General features: G+C 40.0%; 1 protein-coding gene across 2 annotated transcripts in view; it reads right to left on the bottom strand.

Moving 5' to 3' along the window:
- Positions 1-4037: 4037 nt before the first annotated feature.
- The window catches only part of LOC137432912 (collagen alpha-1(XII) chain), a 305761-nt gene continuing 283590 nt past the window's right edge, over positions 4038-26208 (bottom strand). Inside the window, exons 51-56 of one of the 2 annotated variants that reach the window (XM_078783725.1) lie at positions 25467-25502; positions 23795-23861; positions 14976-15164; positions 14388-14465; positions 13789-13941; positions 4038-6343 (exon numbers count right to left, since the gene is read on the bottom strand). In XM_078783725.1, coding sequence (XP_078639851.1) covers positions 6297-6343; positions 13789-13941; positions 14388-14465; positions 14976-15164; positions 23795-23861; positions 25467-25502 — 570 coding nt within the window. In that variant the 3' untranslated portion in view covers positions 4038-6296. Of the gene's footprint in view, positions 9244-13788; positions 13942-14387; positions 14466-14975; positions 15165-23794; positions 23862-25466; positions 25503-26208 lie in introns of both variants that reach the window. The other variant, XM_078783726.1, reaches the window with a different exon arrangement.

Here is a 26208-nt window from a genome sequence, read left to right on the forward strand (position 1 = left end):
TGTATTGCAAAGCAGTTCTCGGTCTTTTTTGATTTGCTCTTCCCCACTTGAAAATGATGGATGATGACCGACTTAAAATTGAAAGTTGATGAAAGTGTCCATTTTTATGCCCACACACTACCTTCTGTGTATGTCTTATGAATGATACTTTGCATAAAGATTTATGTAAGGAGCAGAAAAATGTGTTGGAAGGAAGGCAGGGGATTTAGCCTCTGGGATTCGTTCTTTAAAGGTACAAAAACACAATCCGAAAGGAGTGATAGTTATCTAGCTCCGTCGAATCGTGAGTGATTTCGGGTAACATTCATGATCAGATTTCTCCAAACATCCCTATCCTGGACTGATTGCGCAACTTTATTGCTTGAACTCATTACCTCCACAATAAAAGTGGGATGGAGGTGGTGTTTTCATCCCTGTCAGTTTCTCTGTGAGCAGGATATCTCACAAGGTTATTGACGGATTCGGACGAAACTTTGTGGACAGGTTGGTGTGTGACGAGGACGAAATATTTCGATTTTGGTGAAGATCTGGATCCAGATATGAGAATGTTTTTATTTTTCAAGTGATTCTTCACCATTGAGAGATGAGAGCAAAACAATATGAATAGCATGATGTTTCAAAAAGTTGTGGATGAGTTATGACAAAGCTTGGTGGATGAGTTGGGTAGGTGACAACAATTTCAATTGGTTTTGACGTGTGACAAGGTCGAGTGGCCCAGCTCACCAGTGAGATGAACAACCTTTAGAGGCCATTCTTCCCCGCAGAGTGGGGATTGGCCTTTTTAGGGAACCGTGGTCCCCTTTTTGAAGCAATGTTTTATGGCCGGATACCCTTCCTGCCGACCAACCCTGTTAGTCGCCTATTGCGACACACAGGGAATTACCAGTGAACTGGTACTCAATTTGCCGACCTCGGAAGGATGACAGGCTGAGTCAACCCCCCTGGCGTTAATTCAGTGATCGAGCGGGATTCAAACCCAGGATCCGAGAACCCCAAGCCGCACCCTAACCGTTAAGCCAACACCAGGCTCTGGACAAAATGTTGTGAGATAGAAAACGTAAACTGTTCAACCTGGCAGAGGTATGAGCTCTACCAAGTGCCGTTCTAGTTTACATTATGATGATCGTAAGGTGGTAGGTCGTAAGAGGAGGGTTAGGATGGCAGGGGTCTTTCACTAGAGTATTTAATGCATGGGATGGTCTCCCTGAAAAAGCAGGGGCAGCAGACACAGTGGATAGGTTCAAACTGGATTCATATACAGTCACATGAAAAAGTAAGTACACCCCATGTAAAGTTTTGACTTTTTCAACACATTTCAACATACAGCTATTTGATCTTCATTTCAACAATATTGATAGATAAAGGTGATATAATATCACAAATATCATGAAACATTTACATTTTGTAGTCCATTGTATAATTTAAATAAACAAATGCAAATTTCGCACGTGGAAAAAGTAAGTACACCCTTGGCTCTGATAGGTGGTATTGCCCCCTTTGGCAGAAACAACCTCAAGTAGGTGTTTCTTATAACTGTCTACCAGTCTCTGACATCGACTGGGAGAAATTTTTGCCCACTCCTCCATGCAGAATTCTTTCAGCTGTGCGATGTTTGAGGGGTTTCTTGAATGCACAGCTCGTTTCAAATCCCCCCACAACATCTTGATGGGATTTAGATCCCGGCTTTGACTTGGCCATTCCAGAACCCTCCATTTCTTTCTTTTCAGCCATTCCTTGGTGGATTTACTGGTATGTTTAGGGTCATTGTCATGTTGCAAGGTCCACCTTCGGTTGAGCTTCAACTTTCCGACAGATGGCCTCACATTATCCTCAAGCACCCTCTGGTACAATGAAGAATTCATAGTGGATTCTATGATGGCGAGCTGCCCAGGCCCTGATGCAGCAAAGCTGCCCCAAACCATAATATTTCCACCACCATGCTTTACAGTTGGTATCAGGTTCTTGTGGTCAAATGCTGTCTTTGTTTTCGCCAAACATGTCTTCTGGTAGTGTGGCCAAATAGCTCTACCTTTGACTCATCTGTCCAGAGCACATTGCTCCAGAAGTGCTGGTCTTTGCCCAGGTGTTCATTGGCAAAATTTAGTCTTGCCCTGATGTTCTTTCTGGACAGCAAAGGTTTCCTCCTGGCACACCTCCCATGTAGATCAAATTTGTGCAGCCTCTTTCTAATGGTAGACTGTGCACTTTGACATCAACAATGGCATGAGCTACCTGTAGGTCCCGTGATGACATTCTGGGGTTCTTAGAGACTTATTTCAGCATCTTGCGGTCTGCTCTCGGGCTGAACTTGCTGGGGCGGCCTGGCCTGAACAAGTTGGCAGTTGTTTGGATTCTTCTCCACTTGTCGATGATCTTCCGGACAGTCGAATGATTGATTTCAAATTGTTTGGAGATCTTTTTAAATCCCTTCCCAGACTCGTAGGCATCTATAACCTTCTTTTTGAAGGCCTCAGAGAGCTCTTTTGATCTCGGCATGGTGACGCTGCACACTTCAACAAACAACAAAGAGCAAACCAAACTAAATGTCTGAGGTTTAAATAAGACAGGTTCCTCCAAGATCCTCTCTAACGATGTTCTAATCATTTGCACCTGAGCTGGTGCACCTGATTCTAATTTTAGGTATTTGACGTCGTGATAAATGTCGGGGTGTACTTACTTTTTCCACATGCGAAATTTGCATTTATGTTTGTTTAAATTATACAATGGACTACAAAATGTAAATGTTTCATGATATTTGTTATATTATATCACCGTTATCTTTCAATATTGTTGAAATGAAGATCAAATAGCTGTATGTTGAAATATGTTGAAAAAGTCAAAACTATAACATGGGGTGTACTTACTTTTTCACGTGACTGTAGGTACTGTACCTCATACAGTTAAATAGCTGAAGTATGGATGGCTGATTGTATATCTTTGTAGTGATTCTGATGTCTATGAAAGGGTCTCATTAAAAGGTGAATATGCTGTCGGTGTTTGTTCATTCCTCACCTAACAAGTGTTCATCCCAAAAAAATAAAAATATCCTGGTGATGTTCCAGTTCCTGTCCCAGTCCTCCTAACTCACTGAACCAATCCCAAATAAAATGCATAAATGGTAGGTTGGGGTAGTTTCATAGGTAGACAAACAGACTGATGTATAGAATTGATCAGGTCTGGTTGAAGTGCCAGCATGATTTTCTAAATGGCGTCCTCCTTGTCCAAATTCCTTGTATTACAAGAATAGTCTTTGAGACAAATTTTGATCAATGAAAAAGAAAGATTTAATCCAACGATCAAAGTCCTTCACATCTTACCTTTCTGCAAATGGAGTGATATTGGTAACAAGGTTGTCTAACATCATGGTCTAACAACAAGGTGGTTATCAATGGCAAGTCGTAACGAAATGTATTCTGATAATGTGCGACAGGGGAAGTTCAAAATCAGTGTTTTTCTCGCTTCACCGAGCCAACCTGGCCGTGAACATGTTTCCAGCCATGCTGCAAGGTGGCACTTCCACGTGGACTGCAACACAAAATGGTTTTTTGATATTCACTACAGCAAAACGGTAAAACATTTTGTGAAGTTCCATCTGCAACAGTCTTCATTGACTTCCTCCTGCTTTGCAAAGATTTACGCTACCTGCCAGGTGGAGGTGTGTGACATGACAAGGATATAACCTTTACAGGCAACACCATCACCTGTGTCATCACCCAAATACTTCATCAAAACAAAACAGTATGAACCTTTTTCTCTCTCTCCTGTGTCTGGCTGTCTCAAAATGGAAAGCTTAGAAAAACGTTTGCTTTCTGTCCACTTTGTTGAAATTGGCTTCTCATAAGTTGACAGCTTAAATGCATGGCAATTTTCCTTCCACGGAAATGAACAAGGAGTCCCTTGTGAAACAAAGTACTGTCCTATCGGACCTGCTTCCAAATGATTGGCCCATGCTCGAAAATTCATTCCAAAGCGGAAAATTACTTCTTTTTTTTCAAAACTCATATTTAATACCTGCGGTTGAAGTGAAGCCATACAGATAGGTTGTTTCTTTTTATTGAAAAATGAAAACAAAACAACTTCAAATCATCATAAAAATACACACCGAAAAAAAAAAATCCATAATAATAATAAAACCTCCTCATACACACTGCCTTTGTACCAACATGAGGAGGTGGTAAGAAAATTAAGTGCTACACCAATGACCCAAATGCACTCTCAACTTCTTGCAAGCATTCTGTCATTTGCATAGTGGAAGCAGCAGTGTTAACGAGTTATAGTTACAGTCAACATAGTTAGGCATATAGTTATATACTCTTCCAGCTTATCTTAAGTCGACCCTACCAAGAACTTTTTTTTTCCCCATTTCATTTGATAAGTTAAGCTTTCATAAAACATTATCATACAATGCATTTACTTTGCGGCGCAAAAATACATGCGTTTTATTTTGAGAAAGCAGTGCCAACACTTTGATGATGCATAGAATAAAAAGGTTGTCAGGATTCAATCAGGAGGCAAAGAGGTAGAAATGCTTTGACAGGTGTCGGTTGAGAAACGAGTGAATAATAATTAAAAAAATATTGAAAATCAGCTCAAACTAAACAACGGCCACTGGACGATGAGAGGACCATCATGAAATGCTGGTGTTGCTAATCTAACACAACGGTGAGATGAAATTTGACATTATGTTTTTCATACATCAGGGAAAGAATTTGCTCTCGATTCAATAAATCTGATCTCTTTTTTATTGGGTGTGCTGTCTCTTTTTGTCTCTGCGTCCCGAAAAAACATGTTTGCAGGTTTTTTTTCTCAGTTACCAGCATCCATTATTTTGAGGCTCTCAACGGTGGGCCAAAGTCAAAGCCTGATGTAGTACCGAAGAAGTTAGAGTGGGATGAAGTAGCACAATGCAAAACTGCCTTTCTTGGGAGGCGTTGTGTGCATGTTGCAGCAGCACAAAAGTCACATTGGAGTGATTTAAAGGTAGGTAGAAGGTTAACAAATGTGGTGGAAAATAAGTCACAGATGACTAAAGGAAAAATGGGAACCAAAGCAAATACAATGCAAATGGTGGCTCCCAAAAGGATAATACCAATATTGTGGTTGGACAGGGTAAACAGCAGCATCATTAGCATGGTTTCCTTGCACTGGTATAAGGCCAAAGCACAGGCATCTATATAAATAGACATATCAGGGTCGAATAGCCAAATCCTATTGCTTAAAAATAATCAAAACATCACAAGCAGACATGCTTAAAAAAAATCACTTTGAAGATGTGTGTGTCTATATATATATATATATATACACATACAGTATATATATCACAAACATTATGCCATGTAAGTGCTAAGTAAATTGTTTTATAAAACGTGTTCATTCATACCACTACCCAAGTAACCACATTGTAGTCATTAAAGGTCATAAACAGTTTTATTTATTTCCAAGAAAATTGAAAGAACAATGTATCAAAAGATGATAATCTGTGAAATGCTGAAAATGTTATATTTCTCTTCCGATGATGACATCATGGACTTTGTGCTGAACAGATATTGAGTGACGGAAATTATAACCCACAGGATCTCTTATCCTTGTTTAACTTTCAACACGTCACAGCCTTCGGCCTTTGGACGTTATGTTCATTCTGGGATATTATGCTGATATTTTTCCAATGTAGTGTTGCCCTACAGTTATAGAGGATATTGTTTTCCTGTGTATTAATGCATTTTAAATGCATATTTGTGAAAAAAGTTGTTGATGACCTTTAATAGCATATCTCACAATGAATAAACATTAAAACTCCTGTATTTGGGGGATGGAGGGGAGGGGGAATGGCTCTATCATTTATATTACATCAATTATAAACTAATAAAATGTTTAAAATTACCTGCTTTGTGAGTTCATTCAAACACATCATCAACATATATAAAGACAAATATATAAATTGGAATTAAACAGGAAAACAAATAAAAAATAACAACAAATTGTTGGTTAAGATAAACAACTCGTGTTTCTTAACACGCATTGAGCAGGATGATCAATATATCTCCAAAATGAAGGACCTCCTCCCACTCCACCATTTCCATCCAGGTGGGCTACAAGGTCTAGTTTATTAGATGTTATAATAGATGCCCACCTGGGGTTCAGAATCAACAAATGGCCCAAGCCACAAATCGTAGCTGAAGGATATTTGCTCTCACCAACTTTGTCCTTCAGTGCCTGCTCACTGATGTGGCTGTTGTGTCATACCGGGCATGCCGTTGGGTAGGATTTGAACTTGAGGCCTGTCCATGCTGGCCAGGTTACGCATAAGGCACATTGCCTGCTGCAATTCGGTTGCCCGAATTAGCTTCATGAAGGTGAGCATCCAGCAGGAATGTAACAGAAAGATGGTGTCACAGCAAAAAGGTCAGGATGGAAGGAAGAGCAAGAAGTTGAAACAAATAAATGAATTTTGCACATTATGAATATTAATACTTAACCAGTGACACTTGTATAGGCAGTGTATACAGTTAGAATTTGTGATAAAATACAGACAATCATGCTATTATAACCTCGTTAATCTTTATAATGCCAAGGTAAGAATTTAAACTTTTTAAAACATGTGTCTGCTACGATGGATGGCACGCTCCTTTCGAATCGAGACACACACATTTTCAGCGGAAATGTTTTTTTTCTTTCCAAATCCAAATGTATCCTGCCTGACTTAACAAGGCATGAACCTTAAGTCAGGTTGTTACTGCTTTTAAAGTCTCAATGTGTCCCGATCCCAAGAATAAAGATGGATTTGGATTGATAAATAAATTGGACAAGGATTTTGCATTGCAGGAATTATATATCAATAAGTACTTTGAAAATGGCGAAGTTATGGAAAAAACATAAAATAAATTTAAACCAGAGCAATGTGACTGTGTTGCCAATATGCTCCCGCGTAGTCCCACAATGGGTAGATGCCCTCGTTCACTGACCTAAAAATAAACAAGTTTGATTTAAATCACTTCAGCTATTTTCAATTATCACATTTTCACTAGCCATGACAGGTTTCACATTGATCGGTGAAGCGGTTTCAGAGAAGGGACTTTTTGAAATATTGGCTTTAAAGCTAATATGGCTGCCACACAACGTGACATATAACCTTAAAAAATGTACACTCTGCATATGTATGTGTCGGGGATCACACTTGTGAAGTTTCATGTTGATCGGATAATGTTCGTTTTTCTATTCAAGATGGCTGCGAAACCACGTGACCTACGACATAATCATTTTCATACTATATGCAGCAGTGGTGTTAGATGATATTTGTAAAATTTTGCATTGATAGGGTAAGCAGTTTAAGTGATATAATTATTTAATATTTTCCTTCAATCCAATATGGCTGCTAGACCATGTGACTAATGATATTTTTGTGATCAACTTTTAATCGCCATGCCTAGTCAATGACACATGTAAAGTCTCGAGTCAATCAATTTGGTGGTTTGGGAGAAGGGGTTTTTTATTTTAGGTTCTAGGTTAAATCCAATATGGCTGCCAAAGCATGTGACCTATGACATCACAATTATCATGAAAACATAAAAACAATTATCATATGCATAGGTTTCACTCCTACCCTGAAAGTTTCGTCTCAATCAGCCATGTGGTTGCTGAGAAAAACGAGGTTTAGCCCATAAGGACGGACGGACGGACAACCCGAAAACATAATGCCTCCGGCCACCTTCGGGGGCGGAGGCATAAAGATAACCTCGTTTTCTGCCTGGTCTAAGCACGACATACCAATGCATATTCCAATCGCTCGTGTTTTAAACACACGCAAAAGTTAAAAGTGACACCCTCCAGCTATATAAAGGTCAAAATAGTTTGACTCCTCCCTTATTATTGGCTCAAAGAATGTTCAAATTTTAGATATATAAAGGAATTGGGAAGGGGTGATGGAATCCAGTTGTGAACCTTCATCAAGGTTTATACAAAGTGCAGAAGAGATGCTTGATATTATAAAAAAAGAAAAAAAAAGTGATACATCTAACGTTAATGAAGTATGAAGTCTGTCAGATATCACAAGTGTGAGCTGAATGTTTGATTCTGTGCCTTTTATGTGAGTGAGAAAGTATTGCAAGAGAAGCGGGGACATGAAGACAGGCAAAGATAATCCCACTCCATGAATGGAAGTAGTAACCAGTTTTAGAGGCCCTGCTTGACTGCGATCCGAGCAGTCAGCAGAAGCTGGGTCTCGGAAATTCAACATAATTCCAAGTAGTTATGGAGAGCAACATAAAAGCAGGTGTTTGATGATGAGACCATCTGAATCAGGAAATCTGACTCACAATAACGCTTGCCGTCTCTCTTGATGTTTTCATTAAAAGTTGTTTTTGGAATCGATGTGGATGGGTGTGGGTGAGAAGGAGATTTATTGGCAATTTTGTTACTTCGCGAAGGTAATTTTAAAGGTTTCATGAAACCAAACACTTTTGCTTTAATGATAATAAATTTTGGTTGCTACTCGTGAAAATTGTGATAATTAGTAATTACTAGCTAATAAGTGAAATATATATATATATTTTTTCAAGGGTTAAAAGTTGCTTTTGACTCTTTGCACAGCTTGCATCACATGTTTGATTTGATTGTTTGTTATGCATCGTCAAAAAATGTTGTGCTTTCCTGATAAACGACACTGCTCTGCACAAAAAGATGAAAATAAATAATAAAACCTTTAAAAAAAGCAAACAATATCTGCAGTGGGTACCTTCTAAATGACTGATGGTTTAAGCATTTTACACGAAATTATTGAATATAGTATGATGCAGATGAGGTTCATTTTCCATGGTTTTCTTTGCGAATTACTCTATTTTACATTTCCTTCCATCATTGCACCAGCTCTCCTAAATTGTCCTGCTTTTTATGCCGTTGACCTTCATGCACTGTTCTGTATTTATTTACATGGTGCTAGTGTGAGCCATGTCTTTGCACGAGAGGCTGAGAGTCATTGAGACAAACCTAACAGGGAGTAATATTAAGGGCTTAGGTTTGCACTATCGTATAAAAAGACTAAATATGTATAGACAGAGGAAAGATGATAAAATAATAAGGGTTTTGTAAGGGACAGGGTGTAGATTTGGTTGGAATAAAAGTTTAGATTGAATATAAAAGTTGGGTGATTGGATTGAATTTGTGTATTTGGTAGAATCTTGGATTTAGGAGGCGAGATAAGGAACAGCAACATCGCCTTCCTTCATTTCCGGAAGTTGATGTCTTCAGCTGCAACAAACAAAACATTGGACACACATCCACACAGTGGCAAAGAAAGCCAGAATGCCTCAGCACATTCAAAAAAATGAAAATTTTAAAGAAAAAAGAACTAAAGCACCAATAATTCCTGCACCGCAACAAGCCAGTGCTGCACAAAACACCAGGGGTATCGCCCATCTCTACAGTCATGTGAAAAAGTAAGTACACCCCATGTAAAGTTTTGACTTTTACAACATATTTCAACACACAGCTATTTGATCTTCATTTCAACAATATTGAAAGATAAAGGTGATATAATATAACAAATATCATGAAACATTTATATTTTGTAGTCTATTGAATAATTTAAATAAACATAAATGCAAATTTCGCATGTGGAAAAAGTAAGTACACCCTTGGCTCTAATAGGTGGTATTGCCCGCTTTGGCAGAAACAACCTCAAGTAGGCGTTTCTTATAACTGTCTACCAATCTCTGACATCGACTGGGAGAAATTTTTGCCCACTCCTCCATGCAGATATCTTTCAAGTGTGCGATGTTTGAGGGGTTTCTTGCATGCACAGCTCGTTTCAAATCCCCCCACAACATCTCAATGGGATTTAGATCCAGGCTTTGACTTGGCCATTCCAGACCCCTCCATTTCTTTCTTTTCAGCCATTCCTTGGTGGATTTACTGGAATGTTTAGGGTCATTGTCATGCTGCAAGGTCCACCTTCGGTTGAGCTTCAACTTCCCGACAGATGGCCTCACATTATCCTCAAGCACCCTTTGGTACAATGAAGAATTCATAGTGGATTCTATGATGGTGTGCTGCCCAGGCCCTGATGCAGCAAAGCTGCCCCAAACCATAATATTTCCACCACCATGCTTTACAGTTGGTATCAGGTTCTTGTGGTCAAATGCTGTCTTTGGTTTTCGCCAAACATTTCTTCTGGTTCTGTGGCCAAATGGCTTTACCTTTGACTCATCTGTCCAGAGCACATTGTTTCAGAAGTGCTGGTCTTTGCCTAGGTGTTCAATGGCAAACTTTAGTCTTACCCTGATGTTCTTCCTGGACAGCAAAGGTTTCCTCCTGGCACACCTCCCATGTAGATCAAATTTGTGCAGCCTCTTTCTCATGGTAGACTCGTGCACTTTGACATCAACAGTGGTAAGAGCTACCTGTACGTCCCGTGATGACATTCTGGGGTTCTTAGAGACTTCTTTTAGCATCTTGCGGTCTGCTCTCGGGCTGAACTTGCTGGGGCGGCCTGGCCTGAACAAATTGGCAGTTGTTTGGAATCTTCTCCACTTGTAGATGATCTTCCGAACAGTCGAATGATTGATTTCAAATTGTTTGGAGATCTTTTTAAATCCCTTCCCAGACTCGTAGGCATCTATAACCTTCTTTCTGAAGGCCTCATAGAGCTCTTTTGATCTCGGCATGGTGACGCCGCACACTTCAACAACAAAGAGCAAACCAATCTAAATGTCTGAGGTTTAAATAAGACAGGTTCCTCCAAGATCCTCTCTAACGATATTCTAATCATGTGCACCTGGGCTGGTGCACCTGATTCTAATTTTAGGTATTTGAAGTAGTGATAAATGTCGGGGTGTACTTACTTTTTCCACATGCAAAATTTGCATTTATGTTTATTTAAATTATACAATGGACTACAAAATGTAAATGTTTGATGATATTTGTTATATTATATCACCTTTATCTATCAATATTGCTGAAATGAAGATCAAATAGCTGTATGTTGAAATATGTTGAAAAAGTCAAAACTTTACATGGGGTGTACTTACTTTTTCACATGACTGTATATTGCACGAGAGGCCTTTCTCTTGGCAAAACAATTACACAAGCGTGGGCATGAAATCCAAGAATGTCAACAAGAAAGTTTCTTGAATGACTTTGGTCATCTGCTACAATGCAAAGTTTACAGAAGCAAAAATTAAAGTCCATATTAAATATTGTTATGTCGGTGGGGTAGCAATTTGTAGAGCCAGATAGATCTGTGTAGGTAACGTGCTTCGTCTGTCACGGTAATAGGAATCTGACCTGTAATAAGTTTCATGTGTAGGCGTTTTGTCGGTTAAGAGTATACCTGTGAGCATACCAGGATGTTCGAGTGATAACTAGCGTAGGGATTAAAGAGTAGCGCCCCTGTGTGTCCACACCGGGTAGCCAAACCTTTGTCCCTTATGGCAATGCACACCTGTAGACACTTAGGTAGGATCTTTATTGCAACACTAAATAACTCCCTTCCCTGACATGACTGTGAAAGACGAACAGGCAAGGAAACCAGGCCATGGCACCGCCGATGATGGCCGCCGCCAATTACACCTCTGACAGGCCTAACCACATCGAGTGCCACGCGTTATGACCACGGAACAGGGAACGAGTGTTGGGGTGGCGCGGTAGGCGTGAACCTCCAGCCAACGAGTCGGTGGAGGGCACTGATTGGGTGGCGCGCCAGGGCTGACGTCACCACCGCGGGAAGGTTATTTAAGGGAGCGCCCAACGCCATTTGTCTCTCTTGCAGTCTTGCGGGTCGTGCTCTGGCATCTCTTGCAGTCTTGCGGTTCGTGCTCTTGTTTGCGCAGCTAGCCCTTTTGGACATCCGGCGCTTCGTCTTGCGCAGCCCGAGTTGAGTTGAGTCATAGCCCGAGTGGAGTTCGCTTGCTTCTTGCACGTTTGCTTCGGGAGAGCTGACTGGGACGGGGCAGGCCGATCGTGTGTGAAGACAGACCTCGCTTGGACCCGCTAGCCTGCGTTGGACGCGCGGTGCTTTTCCTGCTGTGGGACCTCATGGTGTTTGGAGCGGTGCTTGTGCTTGGAGTGGTGCTCGGTGCTGTGGTGCTGGAGCGAGGGACCTTGTGGGTGCATCGGGGCTGAATGGAGCCGTGTTGGACGGCGGACAAGACAAGACGAGGGACAGATAAGGCCGCACGCACCATTTTACACACCACGACGAGACAATTCTTTTCGTAATTCATCCTCCTTTGTTCGTTTCTGAGTCCGGTGTGTGGGATCCCAATTTAGTTACATTATTTCATTATCGTCGCGTTTCTCTGTCCCGATTCTTATTTCAATAAACCCTTGTATTATTTTCCATTCTTTTAAAATCTTGTTTGCCGTTTGAGTTCGTTCGCCTTCCACGGGTACACGCTTTTTGCCGCAGCCTTCCATTTTCCTTCTTCCTCCAGCGTTTTATAGCCGAATCCGTGTTTGGTCGTCGCCTCCAATAAAACCGTTTAGGCCTATCCGCGGTCTCTGGTGTTAACCGGAGTCGCACGACAATATTAAAGGAAAAATAATGTAACGGAAGTTTGACATTACAAGTTTTAATAACACTGCAGTACACACGGTCTGCACGATGAGGGAGAGACAAACATAGCTTTTATTACTCCCACCACCAAAGGCGGGTGGAGGTTATGTTTTCACCCCTGTCTGTTTGTCTGTCTGCTTGTCTGTCAACATGATATCTCAAAAGGTTGTGGACGGATTCAGACGAAACTTGGTTGACACGTTGGGTGTGTGACAAGGAAGAATTGGTTCGATTTTGGTGAATATCCTGATCTGGACATGAGAAATTTAAAATTTTAAGTGATTCTTCACCATTGATAGATGGGGCCAAAAACGATATATAGCATGCTATCTCAAAAGGTTGTGGACAGATTCGGACGAAACAAGATGGATGAGTTGGTTAGTTGACAAGAACAAGCCGATTAGATTTTTATTCAGGTTCCAATCTGGATCCGGCCTATCAGTGGGATCCAAAACGTGCACTGTTCATACTGGTGATGGTGTGCGCTCTACAGGGTGCGGTTCTCATTTTCAAAAGCTTTCAGAGCCAAAAATGACTTCTATTCCAGTGGCGTCAGGAAACTCACCACTGCTGTTAAAATGTGATTATGGATATAAACTACATAGAAAACGAATACAATTGTAATGAGTTTCAGTAGTGTAGGATCATTACTTTGTGCTTGAAGGAAACACTTTTTGACTCTCACCTCATACAAACTCCACAAAGGATTTCTAACAGCAGATGAAGTGCAAACCCTGATGTGACCAATTAATGATTAATTCTACAAATGGGGTAAAAAGATAGGAAATAAAACAAGGGAGAAAAGATAAAGGGGTTCATAAGAAAAAAAAAAGAGGGTGGCTCCTGGATTTGTGGAAAAGAAAGCATCGTTTCTACTGTAAAAAGCCATATATTTATTACATACAAAAAATGGTGGAATTTGGGCCCATACATGTTCCTTCCCTTGGGTTTTCTCGACTGATATTGTGTCCCTAGCTCCTTTCCTTCTACACTCTATCATAAGCTTTCCTTTGTTTTTAACCCCCCCTCCAATGATTTTGTTCATTGTAATAACTTAATGTTTTTATCATAACCCTCCAACACAGCCTGCCCTCAATCAAACTTTAACAACTTTGTTCGTGCACAATATACACAGACACTCCAAAAAAGGAGGCAATGAAAATGAAAGCTTTCTACTTGGAGATACAAAAACTGATGCCACGTGAAGTACATTCTTAGTGTTCTGTTGACAAAGTACATACCTGTGTAGATCGTATTGCATTGTGATGAATCACAGTAGCCCCGTTGCCCAGGCGGGCCCCGTTTTCCAGGGGATCCCTGTAACCCCGGTGATCCTCTGGGACCCATGTGACCTGGCCGCCCTGTACTTCCAGTGTTCGATTTTCCTGGGATCCCTGCAGTGAATGGAAAGTGGAGGCTTGATTTTGAAACAACAAACAACAGGCATTTTAAGGCCATTTTCCCTGCTAGAGCGGGGGTTAGCCTTGCAGTCCCCATGACAATCTTCTCCATTTTGCCCTATTTTCTGCATCTCCCCATGTTAACCCCCTTGCCCGCATTTCTTCTTCCACCATCTTCATCCAAGTCTTTCTCGGTGTTCCCCGTCCTCCACTTCCCTCTACATTCATTTCCATCATTCTTCTCAAGCAGTTACTTTAATCCTTCCTCGACACATGACCAAACCATCTCAACCTGTTCCTCTTCTCAATATTTGATTTTGAAAATGAGCACTAAATTGAAAAACCTGCATTGGTTGAAGTGGATATTCCATTTAATGTTTATTTGAGCAATAGTGGTTATTATGGTTCCATTGACATCACTCATGGGAAAACATACTCACCAGGCGGGCCTGGTGGTCCACTCCATCCTTGTGAGGATGGTCCTTGTTCTCCCTTCTCACCTTTCTTTCCGAAAGTGCCTGAAAAGTTATGAGAAGAAAATAGCATTCAATATCCAGGGCTGGACTACAAGAAACACAAAGTAACCTAACAAGATAATGAGAATAACAATTATTGATTGATATCTTCAAGTGTTAACGCATTAAACTAGTAATTTTTATAGTTATTAGTAAAGCAACTGAAACCTAACCAAATTAACCAATCACACATAATTTCAGAGCTGTATCTGATATGGATAAATTTTCGACAGATTATACCGAAGTGTGTTTCCTGGTTGATGAATTATGAATAAAATCACCGGCAAGCCATCACCCCAGAGATGAGCCGATGGAGGAGCACTAAATGTAGCCTAGAAAGCAGCACCACCAACAAGCAATGGAGCAGGTGTGCGATATAGGTGCTGAAAACTAGGCACTGATAACTTGGTACCATAATCAGAAATAAAAAACAATTAGTATGGAACAAAAGGTGAATTAAATAGGATTCAAAGCAGGATATTGAAATGTAATGTGTATAAAATAATCCCATACCTTTTGGTCCCATTGCTCCCATTAGCCCTGATGATCCAGGAAACCCAGGTGCACCCCGTCTCCCAGGGACCCCTGGACGTCCTGCAGAGCCTGGAGGCCCAGGAGGCCCAGCGGGTCCAGTCACAGAGTGCTTATGAGTATTTTTTTGGGGTGCATGGTTGAGGAGGTTGTTGTAATGATTGAACTTTTCTGGTACACACAAAGGTAAAAATGATGTTAATCATGCATTACATAGCAAGTCATCACCAATACAATTATTTCAGAAGTCACCATTATTTATCATGTGAAAGGCAGTCAGAATTATACAATTGCAAACATTGATGCAGAGGCAATACCACCAAAACATACATAATTCACCTTGACGCAATTGTTTACAAATTACAACGGAATGCTCGTCTCTTTGAAAGTGAGTGTCGCCAGCATTGATGGACAAGATAAACAATGGATGTTATAAACTCAACTTTATCAGATTATGTCTACCATTGTGGGAAATGAGCTGCATCAGGTGTTTTAAACTTTGACCCTTCATCAGAGGAAAAAAAGAAACGTATCAAAGATTGCTGTGGCAAAGGGCTAACGGTCCAAATGTCATCCGCATCTCATTCTGTAATTGAGTAATCATAACTCAATAATTCTGTAATCATAACATCTCATCTCGAACTGCTCTAATTTGTTTCATATCAATTTGCTTATCTCTTTTATTCTTCATGTTATATTTTCTTTTCTTTATCTTGTTCCCCTTTTCACTTAATATTTTCCTGCAAAGCACCTTTACACATCTCAGTGTGAATGGCAATCTGTAAATCACTGTTATCATTTTTATTTTTGGTATTATAAACATACTCTGATCAACTTTTAGTTTATAAAATCAATTATTTCCAATTACTGTATGATGAGTCATGTCAATTACACTTATCTACGTATGTGTATTCAAGGAGAAGCTAAATGATTGAATGCCATTTCCTTCACAAAGGGATAACAGGTATAAGCACCGAATGACTAATGGAGGACATAACAGTGGGAGTTTGTTCAGGTATGTGTATAGACGTACAGGTATGTGTACAAAGTATATTGATAGACAACAACGGAACAGACCTACAAGATAGAATACAGCGTCCTGCAAGGTTTCAGGTCATTTGAAGCACGAAGAAGGCCTCGGCTGCCACCACCGGAAGGCAGCCAGCATGGGACTTGTGGCTCATTTGGGCTGTAAATTGGTCAGGGTGTCACCATGTCATGGTCTACTCTTGTGAAAGACACTTTAATGGATATTTAAAGTGCATCAGCAAATTCTGGCAGACAGAACTCCAGATTTACATCCCGTCTGATGAATGTTGCGAAGCATCAGTTTGGCAATTTATTGTTGGGTAGAAATCAAGCCTAGGCAGCTCAAAGGTGAGTGCACTATCTCCAAGTTATCTTGCCAGGAAATGGAGGTAATTGTGACCCGATATGCTATCCTCCATTATGATTGTGCAAAACTGGGCAAAGCTGCTTGAAGAATTTTGTTTGAAAAGCTATTATCAGAAGAGATGAAGCTTAAAAATGGTCGAAGTAAACGAGGTAAATAAGCAACCTTCAAATTCCAAATCCTCAGTGGTATCCTATGCAACTTAATTCATGGCAGGCCTTCAATACAGCTGTTATCTTTGGCAAAGTTATCTGCAACAAACTCCCTCACTCTCTTCAATCCCACTCCTCCCTCCAGGTCTTTAAAACAGCTGTTCACCACCATCTCATATCTTCCCCCATCCAAAACCTTGATCTTTTCTACCCCCGTTAATTCACATTTTTGAAAATCCACCTTTTTGAAATACCGACTTCTTTCCTGGAAGTCCTAGCAGTGTCCATGTGTTTTATACCTCTCCCACCCCCACATCCCCCTTCCCATGCCTCCTCCCCCAAAGCCCTCCCCCTCCCACAGATCTCCCGATGTCCCTGTTCTCTACTGTTGTACTTGTGTGCTTCCCTCTCTCTCCCCATCTTGTCTCCCACTCCCCATATTATATGTTTTATGTGTCCGTTTTTTTTTGTGATTAATGTTATCTCTTTCACGAGCCTCGATCTTGTATCCAAAAAAACAAAAAAAAAGCAAAAAAAAAAGCTAGTGTGGTGTTCAGATTGAACCTTTTTATCCATATTCAGCTCAGCACAGTAGATTTTTGTACCCCAGTAAATTGGTTAAAATGTATATTACCTGACTTATTTTTACAGTAATTTGAGATATTTCAAATGAATACACCTGTACTGTTGCATGTAACCAAAATGAAAAACATAATGCAGAAGCTGCCACTTTGGCATGCATTCTTTCCTTTTACTACAATAGATTTTGACTTCCGAGTACTCCGCCGCCTCTGAAACAAATCAACAAGTATACGAGACTGAGGGAAGGGGAATGTATGCTAGGCTTCCAAGATTTTATCAAAAAGGCGTGACGACCGCTTCCTATATAACGCTCACGCCTGGCACTCTGCGCATTCTCCGAGAGCACATGCAGATTTATTTTGGCATGGATCATAAACTGCTAATGGCGTTTCCTTCTGATTGATGTTTCAGAGATAGATGTAGAATAGCAGAGAGGAAAAAACAACTACGAATGAGCAGAAATATTATGAACAAATAAAATATTAATAAATAAAAAAACTTATAAACAAATAAAAAAAACTAAAGATTAAGCATTTGAATAATCAGGAGGAACGCGAATAAGCAAAGCCGGTCTTTTTTCCAGGCCTAGAATTATGAACTTCATCGGCAAGAATCAGGAGATGTATTTGAATGGCAGAGAGGGAAAAAATTATGTCTTATTTTTCATTCTTAGGTTCATATTTCCAAAACTTGGGAAGCCAGATAGATGAACTGTGAGTATGAAGAGTGGGGAAGGGAGGGAGAAGGGTGGCATGGAACATATAATATTTATTTTATGAGTTGTCCCCAGCCAAACCTCGTTACATAATCATGACCCAAAACCCAGTATTTATTTATTTACATTTACTCCGACCTCTTGCTGACCACCATTCCCTTGCTTTTTCTCTCCTCATATAATGTATGTTTGACCTCCTCCATGAAGTTTACATGATGTAAATGATGCACAATGGTATTATAGACTGTGTACAGTGATTAACACAAATTTCTGGTGGGCAGACACCACCCCACACTTCAATATTTCTTACATTGGTTCAACAGCTCATGATTTCATTGTGGACGAGGAAGTAGCTCTATGGAGTCCAAATCTGGGGTCTCAACATTATTCCAGGGAGTGGTGACCACACATACCCGGTGCATACTTGGTGCAACCGTGCCAGTGGAGATGAGGTCAACTTGCCTCGAGTGCACTTTCAGGTTGGATCAACTGGTTGAACATCTATATTGCAATTTGTTGATTAAGAATCCAAATCATGACCACTGAGTCAGTAATGACAATAATAAGGAATGAAGAACTGGTCTTGCCGTTGAAGGCTCATGTCGATCTTTATCGGCGGAAATATATAACAAGGGATGAAATAGACAAAACGTTGATTGAGAAATGCCAGGAGCTGTGGGCATGAACCCTTCATCAGAGCCAAAGACAGCTTCACCTTGCTTCTTATTGGATACATCATTGGGATACAATTTTAAAAAAATTTTTACAAAAATTACTGATGCTAAATCCATGTTTCATGTACGGATGGAAAGGGAATCTATTAAAGCTTTGTTTAAATCTTTTGTTTTTTCTAATCTGTCTTTTATTTTGATATTTTTTCCAGGGAGTGCGTTCAAAATAGCGGCAAGTACACAGAAGGGAGCTTTCTGCACCCTGGAATTCGCCAAGATAAATTCGGTGACAAGCGTGCAATGAACGGAGGCATTGTCCTGAATTTTGAAGCGTGTTTGGGGTGATTGTCCTGCTGCAAGACCCATGACCTTCGATGGAGACCCAGCTTTCTGACACTGGGTTGAACATTGCACTCCAAAATGCCTTGGTAATCTCCTGATTTCATGATTCCATGCACACATTCAAGGCACACAGTACCAGAGGCAGAACAGCAACCCCAAAGCATCACAGAACCTCCTCCATGTTTGACTGTAGGGAAGGTGTTCTTTTCTTTGAAGGCTTCATTTTGTTTTCTGTAACATAGAGATGATGTGCTTTACCAAAAAACTATAATTTGGTCTCATCTGTCCACAGGACATTCTCCCAGAAAGAATTTGGCTTGCTCAGGTGTTTTGGAAAACCTGCGTCAGACTTTTTTTTATGTCTCTCTTCTCAGCAGTGGGGTCCTCCGAGGTCTCCTACCATAGAACCCCCTTTCATTGAGTTGGTGACGGATGGTGCAAGTTCAAACTGTCGTACCTTGAGTCTAAAGGTCAGCTTACATCTGTTAGGCAGTTGATTGAGGTGCTTTCTCCACCATTCAAACAATCCTTCACTGCAATCTTCGATCAAGTTTTCTCTTGCGGCAACATCCAGGGAGGTTGGCTGCAGTGACATGGGCCTTAAACTTCCCGATAACATTGTGTACAGTGGACACAGGAACATCAAGGTCTCTGGAGATGGAATTGGAGCCTTGAGATTGTCCATGATTGACTACAATCTTGTGTCTGACGTCCTCAGACAATTCTCTGGTTTTCTTTCTTTTCTCCATGCTCATTGCGGTACACACAGTGACACAAAACAGCAGAATGACTCCTTTTCTCTATTCAAACTGGTTGAATGAGTGATTTTTATATTGCATGCACCTGCAACTCACCACATGTCAGTTCAATTCCAAGGTAAAGGAGAATCGCCTGCTTGAAATCTAATTATTTTTTACAACTTCTAAAACGTACCAATAATATTGTCAGGGCTATTTTAGGATTTCTGTGAGGGATAAGCTAAGATTTAGTCATTTTTCAGCTTTTTTGTTTTCTTCCACTGCAAACCAAAGAAATACATTTGTGGATATCAAAAGATTTTTTTATTTCAACAATTTTCTGGAAGAAATGGTGAATTATTTGAAAAAAGTGCAAGGGTGCCCATATTTTTGGCCACGACTGTACTTATGCATTGTGTCGCAATAGAATGTATACAGACTTTACATCGAAAATTATCCTATCTTCTCATTGTGAACTGCCTTATGGGCACCAACTGGCTGATGGCATGCAATCATTCCATCACATGCGAATGCCATCTGCTACAGATTCATTACCCTCAAGATCGCCATTCTCTCTGCTATTTTTTTTCCTGAAATCTGTATTTATTTTATTCAGACACCCTGTATATATTGTTACAAATATGGCTTATGGGTAATTTAGTTTATTTTATCCGAGTTATTTCCATATTGTATATACAGCATAAGCATACGTAATAAGTAATAAGTGTACGATAGACAATGTTGAGTTTGTTTTAGTGACGTTCCCTTTGTCTTCCCTAACTGCCTGCTCCTGTTTACGTGCTCATTTTCCCTTTTGGTGTTTTATGTGTTTTTTTCCCCCTTTGTGATCTGTGGCTACATGTTTTCCAATGCATGAAAAAATAGCATTGCCAGGCTCGACATGGCAACCACGTGGACCTCAGAGAGCTACACGGAAAACAGAACTATCAACAACCAGGTGTGTCTATGCGGCTGATACGAGCACTGGCGATACAAGAATATGACACTAGGAAAAGGTGGGTGTAAGGCTCCTTAGAGAGACCAATCAGCACACACTGAATAGCTAGTGGCGCTGCCCTGGAGAAAAACTATGCAAGGATCACTCAGAGTGGAAATCGCTGTCTCCCGCGTTGACTCCCTGCTCAACAGGACTACCACTTGCTGGCTCCCTCCTTGTTACCCGGACTCTGCACTCGCACTCTCACCCTAGTTTGGTTCCCACAGTGGTTTGTTCCTGCAGCTCCCTCGGCATGGGTTCTGGCTGTTGGTGTTGGATGAATGGACGAGACCTGAAGCTGCACCGTGGGGAGGTTTGGTGCCAAGCGATGCATGATCAACGTTGTTCATGTGAGAGGTTATTTTGTGTCCCGTCTTCTCTCAATTTCTATCCTGTCACACGAGTGAGTGGGGCCTTTGATGATATATACAGTTATTGAGGTACCCGTGCTACACATGGGTGAGAGTTCGACGTCTAAAAAATGTTTTGAGAAATGTTGGGAAAACTCCCACCCACTTTCGAATATGTGCAGGGACACCAAATGCTACACAGAAAAGTTGGTCTAGCTCGGCCCAAAACTGCAGAAGTACTGTGTAAAATTAATGTACCTTTAATGATGGTGATGGTGTTACCTGGGGAGGGGAGGTTGGCTCTTATGTGCTTTGATGAAGGAAATGCATTATTTCAGAAAAATAGCAAAAAGTCTCAAGTGAACGTGTTGTGACGTTGACGGAGAAGTGTATACACGGATACAGACAATGCGGAGACGACGAATGTTTCCACCTGTAGTAAATGGCAAAACTGCTAATGCCGAACCAATGAACGCAAGTTCTCCTCGACCAGATATGAGAGGATTGAAGATTAATTCTCGCAAAGAAATAGAAGCCCAGTCCTGGTGTTAATTCAAGTGGTCTTCTGCAGCTATTATAATCACCTACGAGGGATGAATAAACGTCGGTCGCAGCCAGCTTCTTCAAAACTTTTCTTCTTCCCCACCCCTTTCTCAAGTCATTTCCTCATTCTCCTTTAAACTCAATCTCTCCATATTTTCATTCCAAACAGCATCATTCCAATCACAAATTAATACGATACCATTTGTATAACAAAATACAATGTTACAAACACTCGTGAGGTAAACAAAGATAAATGCACTTCTAATGCGACAACCATACAGACGAATCTGCCGGCGAGCAAGGGTGGATACAAAACACTTCGTACGGATCGAAACTCAAAATCATAATTTTATTGAGAAATTTATAAAACCTCCCACCCACCTTAGGGACACATGCTGGGACCCCAAAAGGTTCCACAGAACGTTTGGCGGGGCCAGCTGAAAAACTGAGGGAGTGGTTCGGGGATAGACGGATGGGCAGACGTTCCTGTTTTACAATATCCAATAAATCCATCAAAGGATCGTGGGCATGAGGATTCTTTCGTTATCCATTACATTAATTTGTGATCGCCCAAGCAGCCGTGTCTTTCTCTCTCTTCCCTTCTCTCCACCCCCATGCAGGGGTGTCGATGGGTGGGAGATGGGGGGGGGGGGCACATCCCTCCCACTATATTTCACGAGGTGGGAACGTCCTCTGATTGACAGCCGTTGTCCTGCCCACCCCTCTTGGCACTTCATTGCCCAATGTGTAAATATTCAGTAACGCCTACTTTTCGTTGAATCTTTTCAAGTTATGAAAAATTGGAGGTGTCATGGACCTTTCCACTGTAAAATGCAGTAGATTCGGTTTGAACAAAGTACTGAGCTTAACACAATGTTGAGTTACTGTCTGAAAAGAAGAATTACAAATGGGATATTTTTGTTCTGTCAATTTTGTAGTTCAGCGATGCCATACAAACGTTTAACCCTTTGTGTGCTGCTGTCGCAGATTTGTCACAAGATGAAAATTATTTTATTTTTGAAAACAACCAAGGAAAAGTGATTTTGTAATGAAAATTTTGAAGAGAAGAAAGGTGCAACTCAAAAGAGATGCAGAAGGCAAAGGGATAACTATATGAATGTTATTTGATGTGAAATCCTCCACAGACGCCTGATAGGTTCGTACTTTTATAGGTTCACAAGTTCGTATCTTGGTAGGTTTTATTTTTTGGGAATTGTGTGTCATTACGACATAGGAAGTCTTCCAACTTCCTGATATATTATCATTTCAATTTAAATTTGATATCAGATTTCAAGTTGGTGACTATTTATGTGATCAAATGAAATTCATTAAAATTACAAAAACACATGATCTTCTTCCTCATACCCACTTCAAGATAAATCCCCCCCCCCCCCCCCCCCACTTTTCAATAGCGATCAACACCCCTGCCCCGATGATGTATTTATCGTTAACAAACGTTGTGTGGACGTCCCGAACAAGAACTCCACAGCGTAATAGCTAATTGGTATATAAACTCATCGACGGGTCCATTGGGAATCTGCGGTGCGGCAAAGCATAACTAATTAAACCCGCCCGGACTGTCCATCGACATCGTATGGGGGGACATGTGCGACACAGCTGTGCAATAATTCTCTGGCACTGGTGTGTGAGCAAAATAAGGGCAACAAGAGGGGACACATAAAACTTATTCCCACCTGGCGAACACATTGATCTTCAGAGGCCTGTGCAATGTTCATGCATATATGCACACAATTGATATGTATGTATATATTTAGAAGAAAATGAATGGCATAGCCAACCAACAAAGAATGATTGACGACACTGATTTTTGTATCAAAAACCAGAGTGAGCCACAGACGTCCACAACTTTGAATTTATATTTGTAGCTGTTAAGCAATCTTCTATATTCTACAATTGTGTATGAGGTGCTGAGCTGCAATTAAACTATTTTCAGTATGTTCACACTCTTCATTTCCACCTTGTAAAATGTTATAGCGGTTTGAAATGATCTCCATAAGGTGTTTTAGTTTATACTGTGTAAACTTTTAAACAGTTTTCTTTATGCAGGTGTATGTATATATATATATATATATATATATATATATATATATATATATATATATATATATATATATATATATATATATATATATATATATATATATATATATATATACACATACATGAACTGAGACAAAATGTGTTCCCAGCTGATGTGTAGTACCAGATTATATGAAGTAATAAATGATGATACTGTATACAAACTCATTACATTATACTCCCCCTGGAACCACTGTCGAATACAACCCTTTTACTCACCTGTGAGGAGTCCACGACAGATCTGTCTCGCCATCGCCCTGACCATTCCATGTGACATGGGATCACCCTGCAAAAAGTTAACATGACATGTCATCAATATATATGGGAATCAATGCTTTTCTTTTAATCACAAATTTTGTAAGTTCCTACAATTAGAAGACAACCATGATGCAAAAAAAAACAAAAACCAAGCTCTCTCCCTCCCACAGATCTCCCGATGTCCCTGCTCTCAAATGTTGTACTTGCGTGCTTCCCTCTCTCTCCCCATATTGTCTTCCACTCCCTTTATCTTATGTTTTATGTGTCAGTTTGTCTTTTTGTGATTAATGTTAGGTCTTACACGATCCTCGATCTTGTATACAAAAAAAAACAATTTTTTAGGTCGAAAAGTCAAAGGTCAACTCAAGGTCAAACTTCCAAAATCATCAATTTTCATCTGAAAAAATCATCAATTTTCATCTGAAGAATCATCAATTTTCATCCATTTGAATTTAAAATTTAGCAGCATTTGCATGGTGCCTCACTGAATTGGGAAACCAACTATTTTTGAGGTCAAAAGGTCAAAGGTCAACTCCAGGTCAAACTTCTAAAATCATAAATTTTCATCTAAAAATCGTCACTTTTCATCCTTTTGGCCTGAGCTTTGATCAAGAGCGTCAATTTTGATCTTGATGAAATGGACAATTTGCTGGATCAATCACAACCATTTTTTTCGGGGTGAGGGGGGTCGGGGGGGGGGGGGGTTGGATTTTTCAAGTACCGTGCTGTGCATGATGTATTCTTGTTTGTATGTTTTTCCATGCAAACTCAATTTCACTTCCATATTCTTCTTTCACTGTTGTTCATTTTTACTGACAATTTATTTTGCGTAGTCTTGAGCTTTTTTATAATAGTCTTTGTTATAACATTAAACCAGTCTCACCAAATACCATTTTTGAGTTAAATTTCATTTTTAAACGTGGGGAGAAAAAGTCATTCAACCTAAAGTTTGGTTTATTTCTCAGGTAGGAATAAAAATAGAATCAATTTATCGTATGCTTTCTTCTGATGTTTAATTTCGGCAAACCGCTCATGAAATAAGGATATTAATGCTATTCAGCATCAAGAAAAACCACCTCACTGCTCAGAATTAATTGAAATGAACAGCTTTCAAACACACCTCCTCATTTTATTTGCTTTTCATCTTACCTGCACACTATTGTGAGATGCACTTGAATTATTAGTTTTTTCAATGTCAACGTTCCCACAAAGAACATTTGTTTAACTTTAGAATTTAACTCAGAGTGAGATAAGAGAGTCTGCTTTACTTCGTCCACAGAAAGTTGTTTGAGTATGCCACCAGCACTATGGAAAGGCAGAGTTGCAATCACACTAATCGGAATAGATCCAGAACCAAACTTGTAATCTTTCCATATTTTCAACATTTGCTCAGGGGTATGCAAGGTATCTTTGGTGATGTACATTCACTATTAAGGAGGAACTGAGATTGAGTTATGATGTGAAAAGGTGTGTGTGTGTTTGTGTGTGTGCTGTTCGTTTTATCTCCATATGCGGGTTTCAGAAGGTGGAACGGAACCCTCCCATGTTTTTGAAGTATCCACCTTTGTGTGTGTGTGTGTGTGTGTGTGTGCACTCCAAGATGTGTGACCTCAAGTAGTCATGGTCAATGTACCTTATCACCCTTTTCTCCTTGGCTGCCATGCTGGCCCTGCATGGGGAAAAACACAATTCATGCGTAATTTTCACTTTTAAACCATGAAAACTCAATATCTATCGTTTAACAACATAAATATACATTGGTAAATATTTTAATACTTGGAAAAAGAAATGGAAATAAGCAAAGGGGTGAATTCAGTGCAAGTGATTATGATATTTAAGAAAACCCAGACAAAGGCGGCCTGTTAAGTCTATTGCACCTGTGTCAACAAACCTACTGTGATCTAGTGTAAGCAAGCATGACACATTTGTATGTCTTTATTCTATATCAAAAATCATACTTGAATCGATGACCGTTATAAGGTCAGCCTTGTACCATAATAACTATGCTTTTTCTTCTGTCATCGTGACGTAATTATTGTTATGGAAAACCTGCAAAGTTTCCCAGAATGATTGTAAACATAATTTTGATATATTCATCAAGTTCCTCACCACAATGAAGTTCTGCTTCGAAGAAGCATTTTTTACTTTTATAAAGTAAAGTAAAATAAAGTAAAGTAAAAAAAACAAACTACAGAGCCAATTTTCATCCCAATATAAACTTTCCTATGAAAACTATTGAGTTCTACATTTATTTTTGCCCTCAAACAGTCACATTCTCTTTATAGAATCATCCGCTTGTTTAGAACAAAATAGTCAACAAAATAGAATCAACCATGAATGAGCATCAGAACAGTAATTTGATATAGCTCAGCAAA

The sequence above is a fragment of the Myxine glutinosa genome, chromosome 8 (assembly GCF_964187855.1).
Source record: "Myxine glutinosa chromosome 8, kmMyxGlut1.1, whole genome shotgun sequence".
Classification (NCBI taxonomy): domain Eukaryota; kingdom Metazoa; phylum Chordata; class Myxini; order Myxiniformes; family Myxinidae; genus Myxine; species Myxine glutinosa.